This window comes from Eschscholzia californica, unplaced genomic scaffold (assembly GCF_041429995.1).
Source record: "Eschscholzia californica isolate CP2 unplaced genomic scaffold, dmEscCali1.0.p SCAF_4, whole genome shotgun sequence".
NCBI lineage: Eukaryota > Viridiplantae > Streptophyta > Magnoliopsida > Ranunculales > Papaveraceae > Eschscholzia > Eschscholzia californica.
This window is the reverse complement of record NW_028238461.1, coordinates 12842321-12867071: the sequence shown is the minus strand read 5'-3', so window position 1 is coordinate 12867071 and position 24751 is coordinate 12842321. Positions and strand designations below refer to the sequence as shown.

Sequence of the window (24751 nt, the reverse complement as noted above, 5' to 3'; positions counted from 1 at the left end):
CTAACAAAAAGATAATTTTCAGGGTACGAAATTTTAAAAAGAATTAGTGAATTTTGACAAATTTTTCAGACCAAAAAGATTTCATATTTCTCATCTTCGATGACTAATTCTGGGCACCACTACCTTCGACCACAACCATCATTTGTCTTTCTCCTTCTTCTCCTCTCTCTCTCCCTCCTTTCTCTCTATCTCAATTTTATTTGTTTCTTGTCAAGTCTTTTTGTGTTTTTTTCCTTCGTTTAACGTATATAATATTAGGTCTGATGAAGGGTAATTTGGTAATGATAGATTTGAAAAATCAAAGCTGGAGGGGTCTTAAATGAAAGTAAACAGAAGTTGGATGTCCGTATTTAAGGAAGAGAGCCCACATCGCATGTGGGAATCAATAAAAGTGTCGGACGTCCGTATGGTCCTTCCGTATACGGACTCATTTAAACACACACACACTCACACACACACACCTCTCATCTACTCATTTGGACTTAACTACAAAGTTTTAACCAATCTTCACTTTTAATCCCTACTTTATTCGTATCCCCTATTATAAGTTCTCGTTGACCACGATCCACAACCTATAGGAACCAGACTATCTACCACTTTTAACCCTGTTTGCATAGGCTTATTCAAAGATTTCCGTTCAATAATGTCAGGGGCTTTAACTTTGATGCATCTTCGTCTGTGATAGTTTAGAGCCCTCCATAGTCATCCTCCTACTCATGACGCCCTCCCCCACATTCTTTTTAACTTCAACCTTTGGATAGTAGTGTAATGGATATTATTATGTGAAATATCAAAATTACAATGTATGGGGTCTTGTCCCAACAGGAGTGCATCCACATTGAAAAACCAGAAATCATAGGGTCGTTGATCGGTTATAATAGTCCCTCTTCGCCAGAGCCGACCCTACCACCGACAAGGTCCAAAGACATTTATAGCTTGGGCCTTTAACATAAGTTTTTTGAAATGCTTTGTACAAAATTATAAAGAAAAATGAATTTGTGGGGACTTGAACCTTGGTCAGTTGAGTTGCAAAGAAGTATATGGACCAATTACTAACCCCTCTTCCATTCTAATTATTGCAATGAAGAACACAGAAGTTTAAAAACTCAAATAGAAGGACCTTTAAATGGTGGCTTTGGGCCAGGGTCGGCCTTGCTTATTGCTCAGTAGAGAATCTTGAGCCAGTGCTATAAGGGGTCCGTCAGGCTTAGTAAGTCTCGAATCCTCTCAGACCTACTGATTGGGGTTGGACCTAGGTGTCAAATGTGAGGAAAATATTGAATTGCTAAGGCTTGGCGCGACCGTGGTGGTAATCAAAGTCGAGGACAACTCGTTATCGATGGTGGCAATGGTAATAGTCTCATATTGTTGGAGAGAGAGTCTGAAGCCTGAGCTATATAGATATTCCGTGAAATATAGTAAGTGCATGGGCCTTTTGAATGGGTTCGTGGAGCTTTGGCAAAAATAAACTCATGTACCCATTGAGCTTGGCCCTAAGTGTCAAAAGCGATAACAACATCAAACTGTTAAAGTTTGGAGCGTCACAACAGTAAAGATAGAAAGCGATAATTTATTGATTATGTTTTAGTAAAGGTTGATATTTAAGGTAATTTCATAACCTTTAGGCATATCTCATCTTTATAATGTGTAAAGACCAACTGATATATAGTATGATGTATTATCTATTCTGCCCATATAATCTTATATTTTGGTAGAAAAATAAGAAGAAGAGATAGAGTGATCAACGATAGCAAAAATACATAAATTTCTTTGAAGATTAAGGAAAAGAATCACGAGATAGATGGTAACCTAGGCAGTCAAAAACTATTTGTACTTTGTTTAATACATATACTGATAACTTAGACATATTTGTGTTCTTTGATATCGCAAGCCAAATTAGAGAATGATTGATGGACACAAGAGTTTGTTATAAGTCTTAAGGAAATCGTCGTTTATTAATCGTTGTTAATTACTTTTCCATACAAAATATGAGGAATTATGCCTTGATTTAAATTAGATATGAAATCTAAATTGACTAGAGTCCTATTGTACAGAGTTTGTCTTTTACCTGATTGTTGATTTCTAACTTTGACTATTTTAAATGAATTTTAAGTCTATTTGATCAAGACAAATCTGATTTAAAAAATCACGAAAACGAACATGAGAATAATTACCATCATTCACTTGAAACAAAGGAGAATTTAAGGTTTCGTTTGGGTCTTTGGGGATTGGGTTTGTACGGGTTAGAACAATTTTCATATGCTACTATTTTGTAAAGGTAGGCATAATTGTTCCCAAAATATATGTCAAAGAAAAATGTAAATATATAGATGAATATATGGTCCTTACGTCCAAAAAGAGGGTCTTAATAGGAAAAATAGTCCACCAATCCACCAAAATCTATTAAAAGTCCAAAAACAAATTGGAAAACCAATATCTAGTCCATATGTTGATCTCAATGCACAATATCCCATCCCTAGGCAAAATTAGTTTCTTCTTCTTCCATTTTTACCCCTCTATATATATCTCCTCCCTTACAACCATTCATCCAGTCTTCTTCTTCTCTTTTATCAACCAAACTCTCTCTCTAACACTAATCTAACAAAAGTCATGATTTTTTTTTTCTTTTACTCTTCTATAATGGAGATCAGAAACCAGGGGCGGATCCATGGGGGGTGCGAGGGGGTGCGGCCGCACCCCCTGGATCCTCCCGAAAAAATAGTTGTAGTGGTTCTTTTATATATACAGGTAAAAATAAATATATAACTAACAATGTATTGGGATAACATAGACAATGTCTTGGCTCAGTGGTTGAAGCGGGCGTGTAGTTCCGTTGTGACCGTGAGCACGTGAGTTCTAATTCTTTTGCAAGCATTTTAAATGTTTTTTTTTTCGTACAAGTGTCAATGTCTATATATAGCCAATCGTATGTATAGATGATAACAAGCGTATAATGAGTGAGTGGAATTGTGGGAGCGTGGGAGGCCCCAAGCGAAATTAATATATGGGATCCTATATAGTGTTTGTTAGAAAAAATAAATAAAATTTTAATGATGGTCAGAGGTGGATCAGATCTTTTGATCTCTCAAAATATAAACTCTTGAACAAAGAAACTATAACTTGATTCATTTTATAATCTGATTTAAAAAATTATTATTATTTTGAAATAACATATAAAATTCAATATATAAGGCCCTTTACTGCGTTGGTCCTACTTTGGGCCAAGACCGCCCCTACTTAAGAATCAAGATGAGTGATGATCCATGGATGAATGATTGTTTAGTTGTCTTTATTGAAAAAAGAAGTTTTTGTGAAGTCGACAATGAATCGATTATGTGAACATTTCAAAATACGAACTCTCGTAAAGGTCAATTGTCTTTGTAATCGTTGATGTATTAATATAATTAATTAATGTAAATATTTTGTTATTACTGTGTTTGCAGAAAAAGATTTAAGTATATAAATTCGCACCCCCTAAGTGAAAATCCTGGATCCGTCCACATTCACCTTCCTAAATCAGTCATCTTCTCCATCGTCTTCAACTATCATCATGGTAACTAACTTATTTACATTTCTTTAACATTTTTCTTCTATTAACAACTTCATCATGATGGTTATTTATCATTATTATGTTTTCATCTTAAATTTTTTTCAGTGAAGAAACTAATTTTGATCTTTAAATGCATTATGTTCTTTGTTGTTTCATGTATTGATCATATGATATCTACTTTATGACCAGATTTATCATTAACTGATGTTAGTAAGCTCTCTAAAACATAAAAAAGATGGATCCACGTTTTTATCTATTTGTGTTTGTTTCTCTCTACATTTATGGTGTTCAAGCATTATATATAATTGAGTTAAAGAGTAAAGAAGAGGAAGAGAGAGAGAAAGAAGAAGAAGAAGAAAAGAGAGAGAAAGAATAAGAAGAAGAGTAAGAGAGAGAAAGAAGATGAAGAGAGAGAAAGAGAAATTTTTTTTTTTCTTAAAGGTGGCCGGCCGGAATTTTTTATTTCAGCCGGCAACCTTTCGCCGGAGAAGAAGGGTGAGGTGGAGAGGAGGTGGTGTGATGGAGGAGAGATAAGGTGAAGTGGATGATAAAGAAATGGGTGATGTGGCTTTTTTTTTGTTTTTACCCTTTTTCAGAAATAATTCTATTTTGGCCCCCGAGGATAATTTCGTCAAAAATTTGGCCCTTGGGGCCAAAACGAACTGCCGGACACTTATGGGGACTAAAACGGCCAGTTGGTCACAAATCGGGGGCCAAAACGGAATTAACCCTATATAATTCTTGATACATTTTCCTGAAATCTTGTACATTTTCAGATAGTTTGTACATTTTTCAGAATGTATAGTTTAATGGGTTATTTTTCAAATGGCCCCCAACTTTGTGACCAGCTTACTGCCTGGCCCTTTACTTTAGCAATAATTCACGGTGGCCCCCTTTTTCCGTTATCTTTAACATTCCGTTACTCTCTCTCCTCCATCTCATTTTCTCTCTCTGCCAAGTCACCTGTCACGCCACATCATCATCTTTTGCGGCAGGGGTCGCCGGCCGGCGACCTTCAAATTTTTTTTTTTATTTTCTCTCTTATTTTTTTTTTAACCTTCTTCTCTCTCTAGATCTGGTGAACCAGATCAATGGCCTGCGAACAGACCTTCAAGGTCTGTTTCGCAGGGCATCAATGGCCTGCGAACAGACTTTGAAGGTCTGTTCGCAAACCAATTATCTGCTGAACCAGGTCTAGAGAGAGAAGAAGGTTTAAAAAAAAATTTAAGAGAGAAGAGTTTAATTTTTTTTCTTTTATGTTTGAAGGTCCCTGGCCGAAAAATTGGCCGGTCGGCGACCTTCACCGGTGAAGATGATGATGTGGCGTGCTGAAATGATTTGACGAGAGAAAATGAGATGGAGAAGAGAGAGTAACAGAATGTTAAAGATAACGGAAAAATGGGCCCATACGGGAATTATTGCTAAAGTATGGAGCCAGGCAGGAAGTTGGTCACAAAGTTGGGGGCCGTTTGGGAAATAACCCTAGTTTAATTGTCAAATGATCTATAGTTTGTACATTTTTCAGAATATCTAAGGATCAGTAATATTGCAATATCTAATTGTATCACACATTTTAAGATTTTTTGTTTAACCATTACTGTAACATTGCGTAAGTTGTACCCTACAATATTTACAATATCTTTCAAGCATTATTTATAATTCTGCATACATTTTTCAAAATCATTGTACATTATTTACATAGTTTGTACATTTCTGAGAATGTGTATTCGAACTGTCTGATGATCAACAGTTTGTACATTTTTAACAATGTCTAAGGATCACCAATAAAATGTATGTTCTTCAAGTTTCTGTTATAGTTTAACCATTATTGTTTCATTGTATAAGTTGTACATTACATTACATACAATGTATGTTCTTCAATCTTCTTTTATGACTTGTAATGTATATATTCTACAATGTTGTATAAGGTTTGATGTTTGCTTTGAGCAGATCGGTCTACTTTAGATACACAATTGAAATGATCGCTACTGTGTTACCGTTGCATATCCAAAAGAAGGTTGTCAATAGAGATTACATGGATGGACACTAATGAAGTGTAGTTCGATGTTTCTAATGAAAGAATCTAACCTCAACCACTATTGTGTTGATGATATTGTGAAATTTTTTGAAGCAAATTAGTTGATTTTTGATAGATAAATTTTATCTTTTTGACGTATTTATAATGTTATGAAACATTTATTGTGAATGTAAATAAGATGTATAGTTTGATGTACTGACCATCACGAAGCGTGTTTAATACATTTGATTAAATGGTAAAGTCCACCACATTAAGACTGTGACGCATGTTATAACATTTCGAAGTACACATTTTAAAAAATCACATAAACATTAGAAATGGATGTAAGCACAGTAGAAAATGTACACGACCAAGATACACTTTATATAACAAAAACCAAAGTACCTTAATGTAAACCACAAAAACCAAGATACAATTCATACATGTGTTTAGCACCATTTTCTACGTATTTCCCAAAAGGCTTTAAATTGAAGCATTTACAACTTTTTTATCTGTATAACCGTGTACTAGAGCAAACACAAAATTGTTGTAAGTTTAATTTTTACAAAAAAATTGTACATTCTCCAATTTCAATAGACGTGATTCTTCAATTCACGCTCGTTTTCTTTCAACAACATGTAAGATACTTTAACTCTTTTCCGTTTAGCAAGTTTTGTCCCATGTTGTAAGATACTTCAAGCATTACATCTAAGATTTATATAAAGATTTTATATAAAGTCATTCATGCATTCAACATTTCTAATAATTCATAACCTAATTTTTCAAATGGTTAAAACCTAAAGTAACTAACTAGTATGAATTACACACTAAAAGATGCACTGCACAAACTACCAGATGCAATATACAAATATTGAATTAGAAATGAATTACATCTAGGATTCGTACAAATTTGTTTCTGTACTCAACATTTCTAATAATTCATAACCTAATTTTTCAAATGCTTAAAACCTAAAGTGACTAACTAGTATGAATTACACACAAAAAGATGCACTGCACAAACTACCAGATGCAATAGACAAATATTTAATTAGAAATGCATTACATCTAAGATTCGCACAAATTGGTTTCTATACTGAGTATTTCTAATAATTAATAACCTAATTTTTTGATGCTTAGAACCTAAACTCATTGACTAGTATAGATTACACACTTCAAAATGCTTTGTACAAACTACCATATGTAATATACAAACTACCAGTTGCGTTATACAAATTACCTGATGTATAAAATCTCTTGATTAGGGATATTTTGGGCAATTTGGACAAAGGACTAAAAATCTATAGATCTTTGTGGGTGGACCTTGGACCAGATTTTTCCTAGCTTTTGGAATTCTAACCCATGACTTGTATGTCATTAGGATGAAAAAAGATTTGATGTTGATAGTATTAGTTGGATAGTCACTTAATTCACTCAAACTAGTATTATTTAATCCAGACAAGAATGTACTATTAAATTAAGGTTATTAGCAAAGTACAAGATTAATTAACTTAAGTATATTATTATTAGGGGACAAGTCTTTCATAAAAAAGTAAAACCTTTTGCAAGTTTAAAGAGACACTAGTGAATCAGAGTGTAGGTTAAAAAAGTGTCTAATATTCTAAAATAAATGAAAAGTTGGGGAAAGAATATATCCTAGGTGAGTGGTCGATTCGATTGTCTCATTCTTAATATACTAATTGATGTAAGATATATTTCTTTAGATGGTTTATGATAATTATATGAAAGAGATTATCTTACAATTTTCTCGTTATTTAGTTATGAAGTAAATATGTATTTAAATTTAGTTATTAGTATGATAGTACCCATATTTGATGGAGTATTGGAGTAGTTACAAAATTTGTTTTTGACATCGTCGCGAGGGGGTCGAGAAGTTCATAATCATATCCTAAATCGGGTAACTACCCTATAAACTCCATATATAAACATATCAGAGCAAATTCGTCTAACCAAATAACAACTGACTTAAAATGGTTATTCATCTGGAACATTAACACGATCCCGCGACTAAAACTATATTTTTTGGAAATGTTGCACCAAAAGTTACCTGTTAAAAGCAAAATTGGGAAATGTGTAACAATTATAGTTGCACGTACTGTAACCAAATGGAAACTCTAGAACATGTCATTCTGCAGTATTCCTATGCAAAACTTATCTAGTTTTATTTTAATATTAAAACATACCACGTTAACTCAGTCTCAGAATGGATCCTATCTTGGGAGAGACTAGAGCCATACCACGTCACCTTTTATGCTAACACTATATGGTGTATATGGAAGGCGAGATGTAACAATTGCTTGTCACAATATAATACCCCACCAGTACAAATTATCCAAAGAATTCAGGAAATCTCAACCACAACAAACACAAATATTGATAAACAAGTACCGAAAGACAGTAAAGAATGCACCCCTCCTCAAGCACCCTACCTCAAGATCAACACATACGCTTCGTACATAGATATCACTGAAGTAGCAGGCATTGGTTGTATCATCTACGACTCCAGTGCTCAATTCTTAGCCGCGATTGCAGAAACCCTGAAGAATGTGAAGCCAAGGCGATACTACGAGGGATCACATGAGCTACAAACTTTCGCCCAGAATACATGCATATTGAAAGCGACAATAGAATCCTCATCGAGCATCTACACAATCCAAAAGAAAATATTCAGGGTAATCCACATGCCACATTGCAAAGACACATAATCGAGCCAAGCGGTTCAAAGGAACTGTCTTCTCGTACACTCCTAGAGACAACAATACCAAAACGGACAAATTAACCAAATGGCGAGACATCATAACAGATCAAATGAATGGAATTCTTTTCCGGATTTCCTTCGGTGATGGTTGTTTTATGTTTCATGTTAGCTTTGCATTTTCCTTTCTTTTTTACTTCCTTTCAACAAAAGAAAAAACAAAAAAATAACAGTACCCCAAACTCAAAAGAATTGGTTCTCATTAGTTTTTTTTTTGTGAAGATCCTCAGTGATCAATGTGTCCCCACTTATATAAAAGGAGTTTGGGACGGGTCACACTCTCCCAATCTTGTCCTGCAAAAAGAAAAGGGTCGGTCATTTAATAATCGAAGTGAGATTTTATTTTTGAATTCGCCTTGTATATGAACATAAGTTTTCGACATATTTCACTTATCAACCCAAATTATTTAAAAATAAATATGCATTTGACTAACAGGGGCGTGGGTGAGGGAGTGCAGGAGGTGCGGTCGCACCGGGCCTCCCTCACCCAAGGGGCCCCTTTTCTGAAAAGTTAATACATAGCAGTAGGTTTAAACATAAGCCAGCGGTCATGTAACATCAAATCGATTTGGCTCGGTTGGTCCGTTCCTTGCTTAGGAACACACAGGTCCCGGGTTCGAGACCTCTAAGCCACTTTTTTTCTTTTCTTTTATGAGGCAAGGAGGAGCTCATTTGGATGATGTTTTAAGGGCAATGATATTATTTGATATAATTTCGTAGGCCCCCCAACCAATAACTTCTAAATAGTTAGTAAGCAAGTTGGTTTCCTTAACAAAAAAAAAAGTAAGCAAGTTGGTTCCGCACTCTAGATGACCTAGTTTCAAATTTTCTTCATTTCCATTCTCTTATCTTTCTTTCTCTTTCACTCTTTTGATTTATTAGGTTCAAAATTTTCTTTACAAAATTAATGTTTTTTTTTTGTTTTTCTATTAATCTTTAAGCAAAAATAATTAATGTCTATTGTTAATGAAAATTCTGTAATTATATGTTTAATTTGTTGTATGGATGCATTTATATTTAATGTTTATAGTTTTGGGTGTATGCTATATTTTATTGGCTTATTGCGATATAAAGGGTCCCGATTAAAACTTCGCACCGGGCCTCCAAATATTCAGCCACGCCACTGTTGACTAAATGTTTAATTATTGTATATAATTGTCTAAGTAATTAAGTATTTAAATATTATGTAACTAACTATGTAAGACGATTAGTTTTAATTGGGTACTTTGGGGAAATAAGAATACTTTCCGAATGAATATTTTAAAAGGAAGATGCGAATTTTGATGAATTTTTCGGGGTGAATTTTTTTTAAAGTAAACAAGTCATCTTCTTCTTTGTCCTCATCTCCAACCACCACCAACAGCGCGCACCAACACCAAATCCGCCCGCCAACACCACCACCATTTTCCCCTCTTTTCTTCTTCTTCTTTCCTTTCGTCATCGTCGTCAGTTATCCTTCTTCTCCCTCTACTCCTTCCTCTTTCTCTCTCTCCTTTATCTTTTCTCTCTTTATTTAATCCTTTATCTTTCTCTCTCTTCCTATTCGTACTATAGGAAGGAAGATAAAGGAGAAGAAAGGAAGGAAGAGAGAAAAACAATGACATTGATGGTGGTCGAAGGCAGTGGAAGGTGAAGAAAGATTCTAAAAAATATTGAAGGTTCCCCGCAATGGTCGTTCCCCAACGAACAATGACGGAGTGGACAAAAAATGGTGGAGTTGTAGAGAATAAAAAAGAAAGCAAAAGTATTTCATTCAAAATGGTTTCCCTCTGTTAAAATCACAATTATGTGATAATCCGAGATAGGTGAATATAAATAGAGAACCCATATTTAACGAGGTTCAGTCGGATATTCACGACCTACATCTTCGGAGAAAACCACAGCGTTACATACGTTATTCCTCACAATTGAGGTGATTCGTTATAATAATTGAATAGTAATCGGATGATTTAATCCTAGAACCCTCTCTTATTTATAGAGAAATTAGGTTTAGGGTTTCTTAGTTTCTCTTAACTAGACTAAGAAAAAATATGAAATATATCTAATATTACCATTAGATACTTACAAAAATATCCTAAATATTAGAAAATGTATCATCGTTATCTTTCATATCTTCTAATATCTTGGACTCATCTTGATCGTACAATCTCTTCAGCTCGATCCGTCTCCTATCTCAATATCCCCCGCAAGTTGGAACACGTAAATCTTGGATTGTTTGACTTGGAGAGAAAAAACATGTTTGAGTTAAAATAACTAAACACACAAACTAGTGTCTAGTTAGGGAAATAATTTATGCACTTAACGAAAGTGTAATGTTATTGTAACATTTGAAGTCATTGATAAGACCAATGAAAAAATACTTATGTGAAACAACTTTTGACTAGTAAAACTATCGTATAATTTTCCCAAATAGAAAGAAGCTTATTGCAGGATTTAGATAAAAATGTAACATACATCATGAATTTTAGTTTTGTTGTTTTGACTTTATCCTCGATACTAATTGGTAATTGAGTTTACTCCCTCAGTAATTAGTAACTGAATTTATCCCTTACATTTCTTTTTTGTTGAGAATTAATCCCTTACACTTATTATTCTTGGAAAATATTAGGGTCACATAAAGGAGTTTAAGAGTTTAAATCACAAATTAGATAATTTACGGACAAAATAGTCTCTGCGAATTATTTCTTGACTTACATCTCACAAACCCACACAAAAGTAAGGTGTTATAATCACTAAAATCACGTTATCTGATCGTTTTTTTGTGGTCATATTTTTTTCGCATGCCAAAAACATTTTAGTGTCAAAGAAGTAATAAGTCTAAGAAGATAAATTCAATTATTAATTTTTTAGGAGGTAAACTTAATTACTAATTGCAGTGAGAGGGCAAAGGAAAGAAACTAAGCTATTTTTTATAATAGTCTTTGTACCTTACGGTACAACTGGTCCACTTCATTGATTAGGTACAAAATTGTACTTAAATAATTAATTTTTAAATAATCAACTACTATCACAATAAAATAATATAAAGTTCTAGGAATATAAGACTCCAATTGTTGACAGAGGAATAAGATCAAATCATGGGTTATACAGTGATCTCAACTACCATGATTATTAATTTATTACAGGCCCATCACATCACCTAGATGATCCTCACACTACTAGATTAAATAAAATTATTAATTGCCCCAACATCCTTTGACCATGGCCAATAATCTTTGACTCGGAATTTCTAAAAGCCTCTTTCCTTTTCATGTCTTTTTTTTACACCCTTGTGTTAATGAACAAGGAAGAAGTAGAAAGATGAAAATGGTGGATAAGAATATAAGATGGAGAATCATAGAGATCTTTTTCTTAATTTGTTTTTTTTTTCTCCTCATTTTCATTTTGTATGGGGTTCATCTGAAAAGTCCAGTAGGAGAAGGTGCTTTTAAAACAAAGGTAAAATGGGAAGCGCTTTTATAACTTCAGAAAATTTGGATGTGCTTACCATTTTTTTTTTTACATCGATAGTCACTATCACGAAGGCATTGATAGATCAATATACGACCGCTGAAATTAATTTTTACGGAAATTAATTGCCTAAAGTCCACTTTATTCATACCGAAACTCAATAACATTGGATTTACATTTTTATGGGATCTAACCTGAGACCTCCCTATTGCGGAACAGGTGCACCACCAACTGGTCTTCTAGTTGTTGACTTCACCATTTTGTTATATACATGCACATCTAAGAACTCTTTTCTTTCAAGTCAAAGAAAATGTGAGTGGCAGGAAAAAAGGGTAAGTGTAGTGTGTAAAATTTCTCTTGGAATTTGATCAGGGAGATGACCATTATCTTGGGAAATTTTTGAGGGCACGCCCAACTTTCCTTAGGGTCTGTGAAGAACAATAGTGAGGAGCCTTCAAAGTTATGGCCTCCCTGACTTAAAAAAAAAAAAAAAAAATTTGTGGACATTATAGTTTTCTCCGTACGTGGGTGACTTGGTTCACATTTTTTTTTGTTGCAATACGACTATATGTTCTAGAAATACAAAAATCATATTATTTTGAATCTTAAAAATGTTTATCAGGAAGATTGTTCAATCTCAACTCTTAATTAGTAGAACATTATACTTCTGGTCAAGACTATTTACATCGCTGGCTAGCCGGCTATGTTGTGTCCTAGAATGTTGAGACTTGTTAGTTTTCGTTACTTCTCTAACATTTGTGTCATATTTTTATAAACTCTAACGACTTTTAAATCGTCCTCTTAACAAAAAAAAAAAAAAAAAACGACTTTTAAATCGTGCTCTCACTACTCTCCACTTTGTTAGTCATTAAGACGAAAAATCCAACCCACAAGAAGCATATAATGGGGGACCAAGTCAAATACTCCTTCATAGTGCTTCAAAGAATCATCTAATATGCTATCCAAGGCTCACTCCATGACTCATTTCATAGACAAAGAGAAAGCTAGTGAGAGAGAGAGAGAGAGGGTATCTTCGAGTAAAGCAAAGAATCTGAAATTGGACCCACAGTAGTCAAAAGGAGAGAAAGGACTGTTGACATTCCCTCTCTGTTTAAGTCAAAAGTCAAAGACCTTTTGACTACCTTTTCCTAAAATCAAGAGAAAAACAATGGAAAGTAGAAAACAAAATAAAAAAAAGTAGTCATCATATCTCTATCATTTCATCTAAATCTAAAGAATATGCAAGAGAGAGATGGTAGAAGCACCATTAAAAATTGGTGGTTTAATGTTAGATGAGTTGACAACCTTATGATGTTCTAGTCCCTTTTAATTTGTAACCAAAGAATTTTCATAGTACTTTTTATGAATGATTCCATACTAATTCACTGTACTAAAATGATCGTATATAACAAAGAATTTCACTAAAAGACAAAAAAAATTCAAAATTTGACTTTGATCTAGACCGTTCTTTTACCATGTTTGATTCATCAAATCAAGAATTTTGACAAAAATCTTTTGTGTACTTAGCACTTTCCTATGACAACGGATGAGTTTCAAAGAATTAGGATTCAAGACAAAAATGAAAGAGAACTTATATTTTATGCATTACCACATCGAATATGATGATCACATCGAATTTGATGATCAAATTGTCTCCGGGCCTAGCGTGGATGAGGTAATATGTCCTATGACAGCAATGTTCCATCTACCTCCTCCGCCATTTTTCTCGTAAAAAGAGATTGGAAATTTTTTATTCTTCTTGGTCTAATACATATACTAGTGAGAGATGTTCCATCTGGCAACCTACTTGATCAATTTGTTTTCAATTTTCTTTTTTGATACTATAAGATTCAAACAATAGTCTATCTCCACATTTTTTTTCCCCAAACATACTATCTACTGAGAAGTGACATCATTTTTTACTTGGTTTTTCCAAAGAATATAAGTACTTTTTTCTTTTGCATGGAATGCCTTTCCACCAAGGTGCATCCACAAAAACTAGATTTACTTTAAACAATGTGAATCCATATATTCCTCAATCTAACTACTATTATTGATTATCCTTAAACTATCAACTAATATGATGGGTCAAGATTGAAACAATCTTACTAAATAACCTTATCCTATTTCTCTGTTAAAGAAGCATATGAATCTATGCCTTTATTAAGATCTAGTCTAATTATTTTAGTAGATATCACATTCCCATGCATGCATAAACCATGCACTCTTTTTACACCTTCTCCCATCACAACTTGAAGGGTTATCTTATATGATGACATTAGGATAACAAGTCAAAGGGAATCAAGTAGGGTAAGATAAAATATTCTAGTTTGACACAAGATATCCACCTCTCCACAATGTTAATTTGGATTGATACGAATGTTATGTGTAGGTTAGAATAGAGTTTAAAGGTTGTAAGAGAACAGTAATTCAGTGCAGAGTTTTTGTGGTAGCATTCTTTCTACTTTTAACCATTAAAGAATCAACTCCTTTCGTAATTATTTATTCTGACTTTCATATTTTCCCGTCTAAAATAGGAGTTCATTTCTTAACTTCATAAACATGTTAGAAAATCTTGTTCTTAGTGATCGTTCGTATATTTTTTTTGTAAATCTCCATTTTCTTAAGTTTTATATCGGTCTGGTAGGCTTTAAGTGTTTCCAATTGTATGTGATTAGATTGTTTTTTGTCATTAGTGTACCACTGAAAATAGTGATTAATGAGGTGACAACCTAGTTTAGATGGATATGATGAAATATTGCAGAGTGAAATTATCACTTACCCTAATAAAAGGTAATCATGAGTTGAATCAGACCACAAAAAAAAAACTAGCCAGAGAAAAACTGAGGAAGAAAACTCCAAATTTAAAAAGATTTAGAAATGGGTTCTTAATGCAGGAATCATTTCAGCCCTTTCCATGCAAGTTGACTCCTCCTTTCATAACTTCATTCCTTTCTCAATATTCATTATAAATACTCACCACCTTCTTCTCCAAGAAGCAAACCATTAGCTATTCTCTCATCTCTTAAGTAATATACATATTCTCTCTATTGCCTTAGATCTCTAACTATTCTGGTGCATATACTAAAGCACAGACAGTTAATCATCTTTGATTCTTCCATCATCATGGACAATTCTGAGTCTCTTAGGTATATATGACATACTCTCTCTCTCTCTCTCTCTCTCTCTCTCTCTCTCTCACACACACACACACACACACACACACAAAAGACCTTAGGGTTGCATATTGAGTGAACTTTGTTGTGATGAATTTATGCAGGAACAAGTGTGCAGCATGTTACAGACAGTTCAACAAGAAAGAACACCTAGTTGATCACATGAAGACCTCATTTCATTCTGTTCATGAACCCATGTGTGGGATTTGTGGAAAGCATTGCCGCTCTTTCGAATCCCTAAGGGAACATCTTATTGGTAATTAACTTATGGATCATTCGTAATCTTCATTAAAATAAACAGGAACCAGGAAGAGTATGTTCATGTTTCACCATATTGCTTAGATGTTACATGCACATATAACTCTAAGAGAGCAATTAATTAATACATGCATGTTAAAATTCGCGTGCCTCGACAGCCGCCCAGTTGTCTCATGTGAGAGGTGTAAGTGTATCTCTCTCTCTCTGTATTGTTGTATGTATTCATAACTACAAGAATTAGTTCAACTTACTCGAACTTGGGTAGCTTCCTATGGGAAGGTCATAGTTGGCGCCGCCCCTATAGCTACATATAGAGTAGTTTACTCGATTTTTACACCTTTGGCCTCGCGAATTCGTTGAGCTCAGGCCCTAAAATAAACCAAGATCTAGAAAAATTTTAATATACGAAATATCATTTGTGAGAGTACTTTGACATATAATTCAATGTTCCCTGCTTGAAACCTACCAGGACCTTTGCCAAAGGTAGAATGTGCTAGGGTTTTCACTTCGAGGGGTTGCAACCTCTGCCTCACTGTTCTTGAGAGTGCTAATGCAGTCCGGGCTCATCGACAAACATGCCAATTCTCACGGGTAATTGAACCTTCAAAACGATTTATTTTTGTTTGATCAAGGTGCTTATTAGCAAGCTAAGGTCTAATTGTTTTTTGCATATATATGTAGGCTTCACCAACCGATATCCTTTCTCGAATGTCTAACTTAAGCATAAACAACAACAACGGACGAACAAGGGGGCAAGTGGAAGCATTTGCACTCGGTTGCAAGATGGTAGGTGGAGGAAGCGATGGCTCACTAGATCTTTGTGCAAGAGTGTGTCTTATCAACGAGGATAAAAGAGTTATCTTTCATAGTTATGTCAAGCCACAAATTCCTGTCACAAACTATCGATATGAAACAACAGGAATACGACCTGAATATCTACGAGATTCAAATGCCATACCGGTAAGAGAAGTGGCCAAAATCATTCAAGAGTACTTGTGCAATGGAGAACCAATATGGAAGATACGTTCTAAAGGCGGAAAAGCAAGGATTCTTGTAGGCCATGGTCTGGATCATGAGCTTGAATGTTTAGGAATGGAGTATCCTTCACACATGATAAGGTAAACCCTCGTTATTATCATTCTTTTCTGAAACAGTAAGATTTCAACTCTAATCTCATATATTTTATGTTCATATTAACTAAACCAATATTATCATACATTGTTATCAGGGATACAGCAAAATACCCACCATTAATGAAAACAAGCAAGCTAAGTAACTCACTCAAATACCTAACACAGGCATATCTAGGTTATGATATTCAAATGGGTATACAAGACCCATTTCAAGATTGTGTAGCAACAATGAGACTATACAAGAGAATGAGAAATCAAGCACATCGAAGCGAAGACTACCCATTAGCTACCGATACACAAAATCGTAATAACTTCGCATCTTGGAGGCAAAACGAACTCGAGAAAATGAGCTCAGATCAATTACTTGCTATTTCAAGGTCTGATTACTATTGTTGGTGCTTGGACTCAAAGAAAATGTTTGAATAACTCTGAAAGATCATTCAAGAGGGACAATCTATATACATATATATATATATATTATTTTTATATAAGCTAAATTAAATATTGGTAACTGAGGAAGAAGAATAAAACCTAAGATTTTGATCTTAGATATGTATGGCTTTGCTATTTTTATCTAATAATTATATTTATCGACTCATATTGTGTGTGCTTTTGAATGCATGTAATCTTTTCTTATTTAATATATAATTTAAATATTAATATTTAGATACGAAGAGGAAGAGTCGAAGACGTATATAAATCTATAGAAAGTAAAATACAGACAATGTGAATTTCTTGTCTAAAACTACGTACATTTTTATATTTTATTGTATCTCGGAACTAAATATGAGTAACAACTTAAACCCCAATGGAAGTTATATATTTTCCTTGGAAAAAATTAGTCCTCATATCATCTTGATCCACTCACTATCATCTTGATCCACTCACTATCATCTATAAATAGTCCAAAGAAAAATTAAATTTAACAGGGTTTGGCGATTGATGCATTTAGGCTTAAGCATCTCCCAAAGCTCCGATATTTATTTAACTTTGGCTTATAGGCCAACTCCCTAACATTGTGGTAGGTGTGGGGGCTTATAGGCCAAGTCCCTACCATTGTGGGTGCCGTAGAAAAAAAGACCCGGAAGACCGCTAGCCGACCTGTTCGCCTGAGACATAAAAGGGCCCATGGGCACCCGATGGGCGTAAAGGTCAGTACTCGATCGGCCCGAAAGAAAAGGCGGGCCGGACTCGATCAAATTTGTGTTGATGAACCATCCACTAATCGACCGTCGAAGATGACCTATTCACATACCTAACCCATAGGACCAGTAAATCTGACCAGCAAAATCGACCGAATTAACCGACCCGTCCACACCTCCTTTCTCTCTCTGAATCTCTCTGGCCTTTCACATCTGCGCCTCCATTCTCTCTCTGAATCTGATCATGTCTACCCTTTTCCCTACATTTAGATCGTTATTTTTTTGAAATCCCTTTACATTTTACTCTCTCAAGTTTAAATCTCTCTTATAGTTCGTTTCGAAGTTTTGCATTGAACCTCCATCTCTGATTCTCCATCTGATCATACTTTGAAGTTTTGGTTTTAACTTTTCCTATATGTTTTCTGTCTCTTTCCTCAATACTTACTTACTTACTGGTTCGGTTCATACCGACTTACCGGTTTGATTCGGTCATTTGCTGTCTGAGGGTTGGTTCATGCGGATTTCATGTTTGTAGATGGTTAAAACTCTGACAATCAACGGGTCAGGTTGAATGCTACGGGCACCGACCACGTGTCAAAAGGACTTACGAACAAAAAAAACAAATGACCGTGAAGCCTCTGGACACGGTGTCGTCCTCAGGGGGCTTTGACGGTCAAGTGAAATACTTAGTCAATAGATCTCTACGGTAAAGATACACTTACAGTATATTCGGGAGCAACAAAGGTGAGGAAGATGATGATAATGGTAATATGTGATAACCTCCTGGCCATAAATGGATGAAGTTTGCGTCGTCTAGCTCTTTACTGCTACTAGTACTTCAAGTGCAACTGCCCTAACCTCTATTTCTCTTGCTCCTGAACATATTCCTTCCTGCGGTAGTGGTGGTGCTTTTTGGACGAGAACTAATATAGGTAGACACGATCTTATTCCAACAGCTTCAGAGGAGCTTTCTTATTATAAGTCTAAACCTGAACGTATTGTTGATGATATAGAGAAGTTCAATGTACTTATGTTGGTGGAAAGATAATAAGAAAAGACATCCCATTTTATCTATTGCACGAGATGTGCTTGTCAATCCCGTGCCGTGTTATACCGCGTTTTAGTAAGTCTTTAATTTGGGTTTTGCAACCTCGAGGGTCCAAGGAAATGGGATGTATAATTTTCCAACAGACTAATGGGCCTCTTAAATATGGTGGAGACAATCAAGAGAAGTGTTATGAGCACACATAGTACAAAAGACATAAGAGAAATTAAAATAAAGGTAGAAGAAGAATGAGAATAATTTGAAGTGAACCACCATCACTTTGTGTCCTCATCACTTTTCTTAGTCCTATCCCCCATGACGAAGGTTTCTCCACCTGAAACCATCGACTAGTGTGTTTTGCTTGAACTCTAGTCCAAGGAGGGCAGAGAAAGAGTAAAAGAGATTAGGGAAGCGAGATGAACAAGTGGTTGTTGGTGACGAAGACGGGGCTAGTGGTGGTGGAGATGGTGATTAAAATAAAATAGAGATGGTTGTTCTTAAAACTCATTTTGGCTGTGCGATCACATGTATATTTTCTCTAGATGATAGAACATAGTCTAAATCTCACCATTTCTTGAAAAGAAAAATATGGACAAAGATGGAGGGACGATAAAGAAAATAAATGTTAAATTTGCGGTCATCCAACTAAAATACAATAGGTAATAAACGGAAATGACCTAGTTATATATATGGTTACCCGATTACACTTTTTCCATGTTTGGTTCTGGCACCATTCCCTTGTTGGCCTAGTATGAACCAATTTTAAATTTATGGTCATTCAACTCAAAACCAATTATAAATGAATGAAAGTACTTTGATATTATATAACGTTGCTTACTGTAATATCTTTCTCCATGATCGACTATTTTCACATAATACAAAATTATTGAATTCATGGTTTTTGTTCTGGATGTGTTCAACATTGGACATGTCCACTTACATAGATCAAGTCAACAAGGTGTTGTGGGGTTTGTAAAACTATATGTTCCCAAATAACTTCCCATAATAAATGATTAGATGAAGATTGCAAGCTGTATTGACACAGACTTATTTTGTCTAGGAGATCAATTAAAATCAATAAAACTTTATTCTTAATTTAACTCAACTAACATTTCCACTTCATCATTTAATTAGTTGAGTATCAGACAACTAGCATCATTTCTTTCTTATAATCCTTGCCAATTTCATAATTTTGGTCCCATCTCACCTTATAGTCATAGATCAAATCTTAAAATATTGATGAGAGTTTCACTCCAAGAATTAGTGATGTCAACTGGGCCGGACTGCACAAGTCCAGACTAACCCACGCTAATCACTATTCAACAAATGATTAGAGAAAAATGGTGGGGAACAAAAAAATTCCAGACAGATTCTAGGAAGAAATTCAATATAACTTTCCATAATTGGAGCAGAAGTAGATACGAATCATTCAAAACCACATCAGATTCCTCCCTAGAGTACGTTTGAAATTTCTTGTTCCTTAGTATGAATGGATCACAGAAACTCATAAACAACTCATATCAACTCATAAACAACCCAAATATTCACAAATTAGAACAAATGAAAACCAACAAGATAAAAATCTCTTGTTTTATCTTTCTTTACTTGCTTCTCTCTCTCTCTAACTTTTATCTCTTCATCTCTGTACAAGAATAACTTGAACAATTATTTTTCCACAACTCGCATTCAATTTTCTTACTATTTTAAGAGTTTCATCTATAACATTAATTTAAAAGCAATTGTTTTTTTTTTTTTTTTATTAATGGTAGTTGTGGGTGCAGAGATTATAACCCGAAATGAGAGAACTAAATGCAAATGAAAAGAATGCCATGAAAGACATTCCTATTGAACCAGTAGCCATCTCTGTGAACTTATCTTTCCCCCAATTCGTTTGCCAATCGTCTACTCTAGTCGCCGCTGATGAGGAAGCCGATATCAGAAGGTACGTCATTATCTACAAAAACAACCAAGAATGAACGTACCATTTTTCATTAATAACAATGAAATTTAGCTTAAACAACACTGATTAGATCATAAACAATTGATTCGAATAGTACGTAAAAAAAAATATACTTGCAGTATAGTGTGAGATAGGTATAATGCAAATTGTAAATGATATAGAACACTTGAAGTATATACTTTCAGAGCGAAACAATACTTGAGAATCTTCATTAGCTTGGGAATATGGCAATCGAATTAAAGTTAAGTTCAATGAAAAACATAAGATTCGCTTCTCCAACACAACTTTTTGCAAACTAGGGTAGAAACAATTGGTTAATCTCGAAAAAAATCCATTATCCCTATGGAGGAATCAAAGAAATTCTAAAGAACTAGTTAAAGATCCACCTTAATAGGTCAAACATAAATCAACCGAATGGTTTTGATTTCTAACTATCACTAACACTGGCTTTCGGTATTTTTCACGAACACCAAAAACTAATAGGTTTGTTAAAAACAAATTCAACGGTTAGAGGCTTTTAAACAAAAACCCTCGGTGTGGACAGTTAGAAATGTCCAATAATGTTTCCCTAATTAGATATACCCGAACAAGTTTTCATCTAATGCCTTGACCTTGACCAAAGGTGATTGGTATTATTTGAAATCGAAATGGTTTAGTGTATAGATTTCCATTCACTTCTCTCTATTATGGCAGAAAGGTGAACCATTAACGAAACATTCAAAAGCATCGCTACTATTTTGAACATTTTCATTCAAACAAACTATTAGCTAGTACATTTGACTTTGAGTTCGTTAACCGAAAGTTAGATAAAGTTAGTTTCATCATACTCGGAAAGTTTCCAAAAAGACGTTGATTAAAGAAAACAAAGCAACGGAATTGATTGAGTTACCATATAGAAACTATAGATGCAGATCTAAACCACGAATATAATAACATGAGTTCGCCAAATATAAAAAACAATTCGCTGCCACGACAATGAAAAAGCAGAATTGCAATGAAAGTCATCAAGAACCATAATGAAGAAGGATCTTCCATGTTAATTAATCATTATAATTAGCTACCCATGTTAGAATATTAACATTAAACATACTTTAATTATAATATTTCACAAGATTCAAGTCAATTATGAAGCAACTTAATCAACGTATGAAATTGTTGTCTCTAATGTTATAATTGCCCTAAAAGGAGATAGAAAATGCTACTAAAAGTCTAAACTAGATGAAAGTTTCGGACTTTGCTAGATGATTCATGAATGAAATCACTACTCCTAAATGAAATCACATATCAAAATTGGTTCTAGCTTTCGGGTAAAACTTTCGAGGAATTTGAGAAACACCCATTTTAAAGATGTAATTGAGAATCCTTAATACAGAGTTGAAGAGCTCGAGAACTAACCTGATCCATAGAGAAATCGAAATAGTATCCAATATGGCGAGGGATAATGTGATTTTCGGTGACTAAATTATACGCCAAGTCGAACGCTTGAAAACCCGAATAAACAAATCCTATTATAGTCACTGATATACAGTACCTGCAAAATTAAACTAATAATCATATTGAAGAACTCAATTTAAAAACCCCAAATTTTCAATTCATTTTTAAATTAAAGAAAGAACAGAATCCAATTTGAATTCCAATTAATTGATGCTAATTTTATATGCTTTCATCTAAATTCTTCACACCTATCAAAGAAAAGAATCTAATTTACCAGGAATAGATGAATTGAAGTCATCAGAACCCTAAAAATCTAAATTTTTTTTCTCGTTCTTGGTTGAAATTTAACAAAGAAGAAAAATGTTGAAGAATTAGAATAAAACCCTAATTGAAGGATGAGTTTTGACTAACCTGTACTCTTTATAACGATCGAATGAATCACCTGCCCAACCTTGAGTTTTATCAGCAGCCATGACTGAAAATGAAATCAAACAGAAAATAACTGCACAAACCCTAAACCCTAAAGCTACCCTTTTGATCATTTCTTCTTTACTATCTCTTTTGATAATGGATGATAAATGTCTGGGTTTTCGTTGATTTCCATTCTCAATATCTTCTCTTCTTTCTCCTCTATTTGGGTAACCATCTTCACCATTACGATCTGTCTTCCCCATTACTGAAAGTTCCTCCCTAATCGATCTATTAACCATGAAAACTGGTGGCGAATTTTTCCCTTGAATTGATTCTAATGGAGTTTCCGGTGGTGGAGGAGAAAAGGGTTTCTGTTCAGGTGGGGAAAATTCATATAAACGACGGTCAACTGGAACTATTGCTTTAGACAAAGGACTTTCCGGTGGTGGAGGAGAAAAGGGTTTCTTTTCTTTTCTGAAAAATCTAAGCGGAGATTGAGTATTTTCCGGTGGTGGTGGCGGTGGTGGTTGGGAAGGGGAAAGGGGTTTTTCCTCTTCAGGAAGAAATCGAACTGGGGAAGTGGGATTTTCATTTCCCACTGGTATTGGTGATTGAGGAGGAGAAAAAAAGGTCTTTTTTCTTTCCCCTGGAAAAATTCGAACTTGATGAGAAGTAGGATTTTCATTTTCTACTAATGGCGATTGAGGGGGAGAATAGAATTTCTGTTGTCTTTCTCCGGTGAGAAATCGAACTTTAGATGTGGGATTTTCATTTCCCACTGCTCCCACTGGTGGTGGTGGTGATTCAGTGAGAGGATGAGGATCAGAAAAGGGGTTTCTATCTCCCGGAAGATATCGAACTTGACGAGAAGTGGGATTTTCATTTTCTATTGATGGTGATTGAGGAGGAGAATAGAATTTCTGTTTCCTTTCTCCGGTAAGAAATCGAACTTTAGATGTGGGATTTTCATTTCCCACTGCTCCCACTGGTGGTGGTGGTGATTCAGTGAGAGGAGGAGGATGAGGATCAGAAAAGGGGTTTTTATCTCCGGGAAGAAATCGAACTGTTGATGATGAAATGGGTTTTTCAGGTGGTGGTGGTGGTGGTGATTGAGGTGGAGAAAAGGGTTTTCTTGCTTGAGCAAAAAATCGAAGAGTTGAAGATTCCATTTGAGTTTCAGAGTTGGTAGAAATGGAATTCCTCTTTTCTTCTTCCATTATTATTTATAAAGCTCTTTGATTTATAATACTACTAGTAACAAAATAATTAAAGGGTTGAGAGAAAAAGTAGTAGAAAGGTATGAACTTTGAAGTGTTGGCAAAGGAAGAAAAAGAAGGGTTTGTGATTTGTTCTTCTTCACAAAAGTGATAAAGAGAAGGAATTGGTAGGAAAATAAAGTTTTGATTTTGCACTGAAAGAAAGAAACGAACTTGATGAGATTGGTTTTGTTTCTCTCTCTCTCTTTATATTCTCTCTCTCTATTTTCTCACTATCTGTGACTGTGGGCGGGCCAAACTTCTACTTCAAATCGTACTAATTTTACTTATTTATTTTCTCCCTTTCGGTCCCACTCAAATTAGTGGGAAATTTATTCTTGGGTTTATTCCTATCCGGCCACCGATTTGTGATCAACTTGAATGTTTAGTCTCCATATTTGTCTAGCATTTTAATTTGACCCTCAAGTTGGTTAAACACGCTTGACCGTAGATACGTCCTTCACTTTTCATTTGAAAAGGTTTTCTCTTGTCCTTTGTTTCTTTCCTCTTCGTCATAAAGAGTCGTCGACAAATGGTTGATCGCAAGTCAATTGAACTTTTTTTTGTTAAGTTTGTTTAATATAATCATGCTTTCAGGGCCTAAATTGAAATTCTAAATAAATGTGTTGACCAAACTATCTAATCGGTCATAAATTGGAGCCCGAATTGGAATAAACCCTTTTGTTTCTTTTTGGCATTTGTATAAATTTCTTAAAGCAGATTTTAGTCGGCCGGCAAATAGATACTTATGTTGAGTTGTTTACATCTTTCTCTTAAGTCTATAAGTCACATGTTCGAGTCTTTCTGAAAAATGAAGCCCTTAGAATGACCTTTAAGAGTACGACGGTCGTGCTTATCTGGCTAGTGTATTTATGTAACGCAAGTTGTCTCTTTATATTATATCCTCGTAATTTCATACGACGACCTTTAAGAGTACAACGATCGTGCTTATATCAGTCGCCCTTTCTAGTTTTGCCCATATGATTTTATTTGTTGGGTCTTTAGATTTGAAAAAATTAGTTAAAATTTTCTAAGCTAAAATCGAAGAGAGGTTTACAAATGTTAATATATATTTGTACAAAATTTTATAATATCCCCGTGTTAGTCTAACCTGGAAAGCAATTAAGACGTCTTTTTGCCAAATCT

General features: G+C 34.6%; 2 protein-coding genes across 2 annotated transcripts; one reads left to right on the top strand and one right to left on the bottom strand.

Moving 5' to 3' along the window:
• The first annotated feature begins 14916 nt into the window (after positions 1-14916).
• Positions 14917-16783, top strand: LOC147542835 (RNA exonuclease 4-like). The gene is made up of 5 exons (XM_086635341.1): positions 14917-14939; positions 15071-15222; positions 15694-15815; positions 15906-16342; positions 16453-16783. The coding sequence occupies exons 1-5, from the start codon at positions 14917-14919 to the stop codon at positions 16781-16783; spliced, it is 1065 nt and encodes a 354-aa protein (XP_086491467.1).
• Positions 16784-20051: 3268 nt separating this feature from the next.
• LOC147542834 (uncharacterized) lies at positions 20052-23868 on the bottom strand. Its single transcript, XM_086636442.1, has 3 exons — positions 22350-23868; positions 21900-22035; positions 20052-20498 (listed from the first exon to the last, which is right to left on the bottom strand). The coding sequence occupies exons 1-3, from the start codon at positions 23564-23566 to the stop codon at positions 20304-20306; spliced, it is 1548 nt and encodes a 515-aa protein (XP_086492568.1). The 5' UTR covers positions 23567-23868; the 3' UTR covers positions 20052-20303.
• Between the last annotated feature and the right edge of the window lie 883 nt (positions 23869-24751).

What these genes read in the sequence shown, in the direction of transcription:
- LOC147542835 (XM_086635341.1), top strand. Translation starts at nt 14,917, where the DNA reads ATGGACAATTCTGAGTCTCTTAG. An exon ending in CCTAAGGGAACATCTTATTG is followed by an intron (nt 15,223 to 15,693) that starts GTAATTAACTTA and finishes GAAACCTACCAG; the next exon opens with GACCTTTGCCAAAGGTAGAA. An exon ending in AAACATGCCAATTCTCACGG is followed by an intron (nt 15,816 to 15,905) that starts GTAATTGAACCT and finishes ATATATATGTAG; the next exon opens with GCTTCACCAACCGATATCCT.
- LOC147542834 (XM_086636442.1), bottom strand. Translation starts at nt 23,566, where the DNA reads ATGGAAGAAGAAAAGAGGAATTCCATTTCTACCAACTCTGAAACTCAA. An exon ending in GATCGTTATAAAGAGTACAG is followed by an intron (nt 22,036 to 22,349) that starts GTTAGTCAAAAC and finishes TTAATTTTGCAG; the next exon opens with GTACTGTATATCAGTGACTA. An exon ending in TCGATTTCTCTATGGATCAG is followed by an intron (nt 20,499 to 21,899) that starts GTTAGTTCTCGA and finishes TTGTTTTTGTAG; the next exon opens with ATAATGACGTACCTTCTGAT.